General features: G+C 39.6%; 1 protein-coding gene across 1 annotated transcript in view; it reads right to left on the bottom strand.

Annotated features, from left to right (window-relative positions):
- Window positions 1–213: 213 nt before the first annotated feature.
- Window positions 214–9,839, bottom strand: part of LOC111235917 (H-2 class I histocompatibility antigen, Q9 alpha chain-like) — a gene marked incomplete at its 3' end in the record, with an annotated part of 13,762 nt that continues 4,136 nt past the window's right edge. The window contains exons 3-5 of the mRNA XM_022764490.1: window positions 2,784–3,062; window positions 2,355–2,684; window positions 214–321 (exon numbers count right to left, since the gene is read on the bottom strand). Of these exons, the coding sequence (XP_022620211.1) occupies window positions 214–321; window positions 2,355–2,684; window positions 2,784–3,062 (717 nt within the window). The remainder of the gene's footprint in view (window positions 322–2,354; window positions 2,685–2,783; window positions 3,063–9,839) is intronic.

Genomic DNA, 9,839 nt, shown 5'->3' with positions numbered 1-9,839 from the left:
CCTTTGCTTTATGTCACACAGCCCCCCCCCCCCAACCTGACTTTCCTATCTATCGCTCACTGTGCTGTCAGAATAAAGGGAAAAATGCCCCCGAAAAATTACCGTAAAAAAGAGAACACGAACACATACACATTGGCACAGATGTGCAGTTAGATACAGCTGTGAAGTAAAAAACAGCCTTTATGACACGTGAAACAATCTTTTGTTCTTCACCTCCTTGTCTTTCATTGCGTCTTCTCCAGATGAGGAATCCAGCGGTGCAGACTGCCAGGACGAGCAGCAGTCCAACAACAACTCCAATGACAGCAGCAGAGGGGAACTCTGAAGAACCAGGAACCACATCAGGACATTCACACTGTTTATCTGACTGTTATGGCTGCTCTTGTATTCCAACAAACCCAAAACATGATTCAAAAAGTTTAAAAATAAAAGAGCAGTCTGTGAGGAGGAGGGCTACGACTCACTAAAACAAAATAAGCATGCACAGAGATGGCTTCAACTAAAAACTTGGTTTTTATTTCCATAAAAAAAAGATCTCCGGTTGACTTTCAGTATATAAACAAATAAATAAACAAATAAAGAAACTAAGGTTGACTTTAGAGTCTTTACTGTTAGCGTATTTAGCGGTCGAAAAACTGTATCATCTCCTCCCATGCCTCACTCAATCCATCAAGCGAAGAACACAAAGAAACCAGCTGTGGTCCCTCTGTAATCATGGGCGGCAAGGAGGAGGAGGATCCTAATCAACAATCCATTACAATAATAACAATAAATATTAATTCTTTCTTAATTCCTTTTCTTATTTTATCCATAGAAATTAATTTTCAACTTAATTTACAAATAATCCAAAAACAATTATTATGCTAAACCAATATTTAACTTAAGTCAATAGGCTCCAACACTGACTGTTGAACCACTGGAGGATCAGTATGAGTTTATGAACACAACTTCAGCTATTGGAGTGTTTGAAGAGGATCACAAGAATAAGACACAATGGATCAAGCAGTGGTGGGAGTTAGAACAGTCATGTTTTACTGGGATCTCACTTTGTTTTGTGATGTAACTCATGACTGTTTGATTATCAACATTACATTATAATCATTGACCTGCTAAAAAGTGAAGACATGTTATCTTTGATGGCTGTAATAGTCATTACAGTACAGTTACTAAAGAACAAGATGGCAGAGGGGGTTTGATGTTTTATCAAGTTGAATTACTCATCACGCCACATGCACCACGTAAAGGTAAAATGATCTGCATCAAATCTAAGTCGTGTTCAGCTCAGAATCAACGTTCAGTGGCAGAAAGAAAGAAAGTCCAACAAGCAAAATGTTGCAGCACTTGATTAGAAAACACGTCAATATTAAACTTGCTAAAAAAGAGTTTTGTTCCATCACAGATGGTGACGATCAAAGCAAATCAGTTTTGGAGCAGCTGTAAAGTAAAGCAGGAAGTAATGAAGTGAGTGTCAGGCTGCACATCGGAGGAAGTGCTGCTCCTTACACTGAGATAACCTCTGACCTTTACTAATAACAGGTAATGATTTATATGACATGTATAAACTGATGCAAAAGGAAATAAACAAATCATGGGATTGCATTCCTCATTGAATAATAAAGTAAAGTCTCAGTCTTTAGACGTCAGTGAGAAGTAATGGATTATTTGTTGCAGTAACAGTTGACCTGGACGACAGAAACTAAAATGACAACAGACACACAGAGACACACAGAGACATACAGAGACACACAGAGACACACAGAGACACACACAGAGACATACAGAGACACAGAGACACACAGAGACACACAGTAACACAGAGACACACAGAGACACACAGAGACACAAAGAGATACACAGAGACACAGAGACACACAGAGACACAGAGACACACAGAGACACACAGAGACACAGAGACACACAGAGACATACAGAGACACACAGAGACACAAAGAGATACACAGAGACACAGAGACACAGAGAGACACAGAGACACACAGAGACACACAGACACACACAGAGACACAGACAGAGACACAGAGACACACACAGAGACACACAGAGACATACAGAGACATACAGAGACACACACAGAGACACAGACAGAGACACAGAGACACACACAGAGACACACAGAGACATACAGAGACACACAGAGACACACAGAGACACACAGAGACATACAGAGACACACAGAGACACAGAGAAACACAGAGACACACAGACACACACAGAGACACAAAGAGATACACAGAGACATACAGAGACATACAGAGACACACAGAGACACACAATACCCTCCATCACAACAAGACAAAATATAAATCAGATGAAAGTAAACTAAATGTGTTTCCTACCTCCATCACCTCTGACTCCAGGTTTGCCCCAGTTAGTCTCAACTGCTGTTTTGTCCAGTTTGATGACGATGTCCTCCTTCACTCCAGAGAGCTGAAACACACAGTCGTACCTCCTCCAGTCTTCAGGTGTGACTGATGAAATGTTCAGGTCAACTCTCATCTGGAAGGTTTCATCATGGTTGGGGAGGATCTCTCCTTGGTCCACGTCCTCATGAAGCTCCTCTCCATCTTTCCTCCAGAACATCACAGCTCTGTGAGGGAAGAAACCTGTAGCGTGGCAGCTGACTGGAGAGGAGGGAGTCTTCTGGAGGAGAGACACTGAGGGAAGCTCTGGAGGGAGAAATGTTTTTATTGTTACTGTTGGTTAGAAACAGAGGAAACATGTGAAGACTGTTGTTCATGAAACTTCATCAGATCATGTGATTGTACCTGTTCTCAGCAGAGAGCTCCTCCCATAGTCCACATACTTCTTCAGCCACTCAGGACAGATCTGGTTCAGGTACTGCTCTTTCTGTGCGATCACAGCTTTGTTATTGTCCCACTTGAGTTTGGTGATGAGAGCCTGTGGTGTTGGAGCGATCCATGTCTTTGTCTTTAGGTCAAACACTATGAAATCTTCTCCATCATAACCATCCTGCATAAAACCATTAACCTCTCCAGTCTCATCGTCCCACTCACAGCCGTACATCTTCTGAGCAACGTGGACTCCTGAGACAGAGACAGATATTGTTGTAAACAGACTGAGATCAGCACAGTCAGTCATTAACAGCTGATTTCACATCTTTACCACAGAGACACACTGATCCACACACACACCAACACACTTACAGCCAGTCACCATCTGAGCCATCTGTGTTTACTCCTTATAGAGAGAGACGGAGAAGCAGAGGCTGCTGGGAAACTGGGAAACACACACACACACACACTTCCTGTTAGGTCTGACGTCACACTTTAGTCCACGTTGTTTTTCACCACTCTGTGACCCAATATTACTGTCTATAAAGGCGACGTTCAAACCATGTGGCTGCATCACTGAGGCCTGACAACATATGGGAATGTGTTTTACTAAAGTTTCTCTGATGCTGTGCACAGGTGGATTATCTACATGCGCACAGAAGACGAACAGTGTGGCTGCTGGTGATTCTGTGGAGAGGCGTGGAGTGTGAGTTTGTCATTTGTTAGATAACAGGTGTCATATATTTCATTTTTACTGTGTAAGCGGGACCTGTAGCCTCATCTGTGCTGCTCACGGCTGTGTGTGTTATGTGTGTTATTGTGGTGTGGTTTTGTGCTTCTTGTGTGTGTGTGTGTGTGTTGTGTGTGATTTGTGTGTGTGTGTGTTTAAATATCCAGCTCGGTTCATCCAATCACAGTTCTGATTAAAACCTGACTCACGTTGTGAAAGAAAATCACTACACACTCATTGTGTTTGGAAAACATTTTCAACCACCACTCCTTCTAAAGTGTGTATAGAGTCTGGAAAACCATCAGTGGATTGATCCATCAGCTGATCAGCAGAAATTAAACTGACAAAATAGTGATGATCAGATAATCCTGTTTCATCAGGGCTAAAAACATGTCAGATGTTTTTCAGGCTCATGTTTTCACAAATATTTAGAATGAAGTTTGTCTCTTTGTTTGTTTAGAGTTTAGAAATGAAACACTGTTCAGTGTTGGTCGATAAAAGGAAGGATATGGAGTTTCTCCTCCGTCTCTGAACTTGTGGAACATTTTCACTCCTGTGTCTGGATGACTTGTTTAAAGTAGAACAACAGATGAGATTTATTTGTTACTGCACTTGACCACGCTGTGTCACCAGATAATTCATATATAGGAAGAATTTACACGTTTAGATCTTAGTATTACTTACTTAAGCAAGTGTCTATGGCGAATACATTTATTAGTGCTGAAAAAATGGATATCAGTTCATTGAATTATTTGATCAACAGATTAATCGTTCAAACAATTTCTGATCATCAAAATAATTCATTGAAGTCTTTTATCTGCAGCAGAAAAGACAAAAAAGGTGTTTGTTGTGTTTATTTTATGTGGTGTGTGTGTGTGTGTGTGTGGTGTGTGTGTGTGATGTGTGTGGTGTGTGTGTGTGTGTGTGTGTGTGTGTGTGTGTTGGTAAAGAGAGGATGTGGACTTGGTTTGTGTTGGGATCTGACTCAGTTTCCCAGCAGTCTCTGCCTCTCTGTCTCTCTCTATAAGGAGTAAACACAGATGGCTCAGATGGTGACTGGCTGTAAGTGTGTTGGTGTGTGTGTGGATCAGTGATGTTCTGTGGTAAAGATGTGAAATCAGCGGTTAATGACTGACTTGCTGCTGGATCTCAGTCTGTTTTACAACAATATCTGCTCTGTTCAGAGTCCACATTGTCCAGAACATGTACGGCTGTGAGTGGACGATAGGACTGGAGAGGTAAATGGGATGCAGTAGGTTATGATGGAGAAATATTTCATAGCATTTGATCTAAAGACAAAGACATGATCGCTCCAACACCACAGGCTGTCATCACCAAACCACAAGTCTGGACAATAACAAAGCTAAGATCGCACAGACAGAGCAGTACCTACCCAGATCTGTCCTGACGTGGCTGAAGAAGTATTCATGGAAGACTCTCTCTGCTAGAACTAGAACGAGCATCTCTGATGATAGTTTCTCAGAACTCTCAGAACACCCGTAGTAACCCACATCAACTACATTGCCCATGCAGGTCTACACACGTATCTGATACAAATGTCTTCACTGTAACTCATCGTCCCGCGAGTGATATCAATAAATACAACAGAAGACTACATTCCACCGATCACCTGCAATGTGTCAGTTTACGTCACTTTCAACTTCTCTCTTCTCTCACCTCATCCTCTTCCTTTCCACATTCTTCTGTCATCCTACTTAATATATTATCCATTTTCTTCCTCTCTGCTCAGTGTCTCTGTTCACTCTGTCTTTCCATCACTGTCTCTCTCACCCCGCTCTTTCTACCTCTCTCTCTCTCCTCCTCAAATTCTTTCATCTGTCTTTTTCCTCTGTCCCACCATCACCTTTTTTAAAATTACATTTGGCATATATATTAAAATGTGTAACAAAAAGTATCAAACACATCCCATCAAACAGGAACGGTAATGTTAGTATGCAGAAAATTATATAGAAACTACAAGTTGTTTTCTGTTTCTCCCCCAGAGCTTCCCTCAGTGTCTCTCCTCCAGAAGACTCCCTCCTCTCCAGTCAGCTGCCACGCTACAGGTTTCTTCCCTCACAGAGCTGTGATGTTCTGGAGGAAAGATGGAGAGGAGCTTCATGAGGACGTAGAGACCAAGGAGAGGATCCTTCCCAAACCATGATGATAACCTCCAGATGAAGTCTTGATACTTTCATCAGTCAACAAAACTCTGAGACTGAGGAGGTACGACTTGTGTGGTTCAGCTCTTGGAAGAGTGAAGGAGGACTAATCGTCACCAAACTGGACAAAGCAGAGATCAGGACCCAACTGGTGGGAAATATTGGATTAAGAAAGGATGAATGGTGGTTGTCAAACAGATTCTAAACTCAACATTTCAGGCTAAAGCTGGAATCAGGACACTTAACAGAGATGGGAAACACATGTAGTTTATTTCAACCTGATTTTCTGCACATGCGTTTTGTGTTTGGTTGTCTGATGCGACACTTGTCTCTTTTTTAGTTTGGTGGTTTGTTTTAACATCTCTTGACCTTTACAATTTGCCACAGGATCATTGCAATTAAGCAGCTGCTTTGAGTTATTGTTATATGAATAATTGTATGCAATGAGACTTGATGATGAAGGATTGAAATCAGCAACAAACAATATTGAATATCACAAGTAATTTACTGGCATATGCAATTTTTTTCATAATAATTGAGAAGGAAGCAAAATAACCAATTAATAAATTAAACAAAATACATATATGATATTATCATACATCGCAAATTTTGGCTGGACTGGACTAGATACTGAAGATTGCAGATATGGTCCAAGCCCTTAGTTTGTGATTCATCACTATGGATTATGGGGACTCTCTGTAATTCAAAAAAACTTCAAGTTTATCGAAAGTGGTATCTGCTTATTTTATTGTAAGAGCTGAAATTAATGCAAATCCCAGTTTTGATGAACTGTTGTATTTATATATGTTTGTCCTTTGTAAACACATCAACATAATGTTTTTGCACACATAGGAGTGCTAACTTTAATACTCAGCACATTGAGAATTGTTTGTGAGCATGCTTTTGGTTCCTAGTTAAACTAGAAACTGTTTGGTCAAAAATGAAATGGAGTGGAACTTTCACTCTTTGCTTTCTGTTCCGTCATTCCTTCGCCAAACTCCCAAAACCACACTTTTTATTACTTAAAACTGGCTACTTGCCAAACACTTACTAAAAAGAACATATGGCGTGCCACTGTCAGCAAAGGGACGGTATCATGAGTTCTACATTATAAATAAAGAAGTTAAGAAAATGATGCAATTTTAGTGTTTTGGAATAACCTGTCTCAAAGGCTGAGGGTAAAGCTGGACCCAAAATGCAGCAACAGCATGAAGACGTGTGCCATAAGGATTTATTCATAACAAAAGAGCTTCACAACGCTGGGGAATGCACAGGGAAAAACACAAGAACTTAAACAGGAGACATGAACCGTTAATGAGGACAAACCCAGAAATCAACAGAAAAACCGACACAGCAAAGGGGAGCACAAAAGTACTATATAACCAACTGGAGGCCGTGTGTGATTGAACAACAGGTGACAACACCATTAGGGTCGGGGCAGACAATCACCACACAGAAATACAGGACCAAGATAGGAAGCAAAACACTGTAACTACACAAGGAAACAGATTACACTAAACTAAAACAGCAAGTTTGAAAAAAGCTCTAAACATCAAACCTATCCCAACAATGTCCATCGTCCATGTCTGCTCATGTAAAGCAAACCATCGACCCGAACGCAAGTTTCTATATAAGTGAACAAGCCTCGCGACTTTCTGTGAAAACAAACAAATCTACGAATAACACATGAACATATATCTACAGTAAAGTTATATTTATTTGTGTCCGAATTAAAATCTTAAAATGTGCAAAGGAAATACTAAAACTGGCTAATGAGACTTAATTCTAATCTATAAAGCGTTATATTCATAGGCAGCTCGTACCTCCACACAGGACGCGCCTTTGTTTTAATACTATTAATATTAAATATCAAATATTTAAACTTCATATACCACTGTCATGACAGTATTAAAAAAAAAAAAACAAAGTTTTCTAATAGTCATTGCATACCATTTAATTCATAAAAGTTGATGTTAGTGACAGAGAGTGCTGTGAGCTGTGTAAGGTACATCAGGTATCAGATATAAGTAACAAAATCCTATTATTGCACATTCTTAACACATGTTTTGTCCCTTGTTTGTATTTTATGATTTCTGTAAACTGTCTTCGTGTAGAGGTATCTATTGATGTGTGTCGGATCATATCAGTGTGTGTTGTGTGTGTTGTGTGGTGTGTGTGCTGTGTGTGTGTGTGTTGATGTGTGTGTGTGGTATACATACACCTCGAATTCATCTACCAGATCAGCTCCGACTTAAGACATTTTTGATAGACTTTATTTCTGTGCTCCTCTTCTGTCACGTTGTATCTCCAGGTTGAGATCACGTTTTATTTCAACCTTGTTTGTATTGTCTAACAGCAAAGCTTGAGTTTCACCGATACTATTTACGTTTGTTAATATATGACAGCGACTCTTTTTTTGGGGGTAAAACTACTTGGATACCCAACTTTAGACTGAAGTTTCTTAGATGAAATGATCTTATTTATCCTTCTTGACAAATATACCTGAACTCAATGATTGATCTGGTACGGAAGACGATATAGGGCCACATGTGGAAAAAAAACTAAACAAACTTAGAATAATCAACTCCAAAACAATTCACACGTGACCTCTGACTTTCCTTTTTAGAAATTCTGACATTCTAATCTCAGAATTCTGAGAAAAAAAGTCAAATTGTAAATTCCTAAACCTCCTCTGTAGATTTGTGCTGCTAAATCTTGGCATAAAACTTGGAGAAGCGCCTTGTTGTTAGATTATCAGCTCTTATTACTCAATACTTACTCACCAACATGCAGATTTCCACCATGAGTTCGTTGAAAACACTGTTGACCACGTTATGGTTCTATCTACAGGCCCATATGTTTGAAGAAACTTTGTGTGCTGCTCATTCTCACACCAGAACTTTCTTTAAAGGGCCTAATTTAAAAATAATAATGAGAGGAATGTTTCCTCTGTTATTTTTATAACCCAGTGTTCCAAATCAATTTTTTTAAAAATTAGCTCAATTAATAATTGCTAATATTGAGTCCCTGTAAATACATAAGTGACATTCCAAGGTAAAGTTACTGGAAAGAAGCTTAAAAGCACATGATTACAATAGAAGCAGGGTTTAATTTAAAACAGTATTTTGCACTGGAAAAAGCATATTATTTTCTTTATTGTAACAAAACAATTAGAATTAATCTTTAACACACTTCGGTGGCAAGTATTTTATCATTATATTTGGCTCCTATTTAATATAACTTATGCATGAGGGCTTCTCGGTGCAGCTTACGGTGACTTGTCTCGTCACTTTCCGTTCTTTACTCTTCTGATTACATTGATAGCGCGTTTTAGAATTCTTCACAGGAGGAGCTTGCGTTTCTTATTAAAACTAGTGAACAAGGTTTGGATGCAGCCAAACATGAAATCGATATTAATCAGTATCTTTTAAAAAAAAACAAAATTAGTACTTTTTAGGTTAAATATAAGATTGCTTTAAGTTGCAGAAATATTAGCTTTACCGAGAGGCTTAACTTAACAGAAAACCGTTTCTGCTGCAGTGACTCTCACTCCCTGCACTTTCTCCACAACTGGCGTGTTGAGACCAATAATTGGCTGGGGTTTGTCGGCGTACGATGGTTGATGGAGTTGAGGTATTTACTGCGACATCAACATCAGTCGAGCTGAACCCAACAGACTGGAGACAAAAAGCCCTGGAGCATGATCCAAACCACATGTACTGGTTCAACCGATTGAGTGTTCACCTGTGTCTCACCCTCCTTACAACGCCAATGAATTGATAGACTCTGATTGCAAGAGGTTCGAACCAAACTGAGGTATATTTACTGTAGGTCTCACTTTTTCCTGCTGAATTATTTCTTCAATCTAGTTTGATACACAGTCAAACCAGATGTAGACCCGCTGTCATGAACACAAAGCGCCGCACAACACACCACACACACACACACAGCCAGAGGTCTTGCTCACTGTTCAGCGTTCTTTAAATGTTGTAATGTTTGTTAAAAGAATACAATGACATATTATACTACAGTGTATGTAAAACATATGATCTGTTTCTCGTGCTCAGGTGTCCACATTTACCAGAGGATATGTGCTTGGCTGTGAATTGGACGATGAGACTGAAAAATGTTAATGGT

The sequence above is a fragment of the Seriola dumerili genome, unplaced genomic scaffold (assembly GCF_002260705.1).
Source record: "Seriola dumerili isolate Sdu_G_001 unplaced genomic scaffold, Sdu_1.0 BDQW01000543.1, whole genome shotgun sequence".
Taxonomy (NCBI): domain Eukaryota; kingdom Metazoa; phylum Chordata; class Actinopteri; order Carangiformes; family Carangidae; genus Seriola; species Seriola dumerili.
The sequence above is the reverse complement of the archived record's forward strand: the minus strand, read 5'-3'. Positions and strand labels throughout refer to the sequence as shown.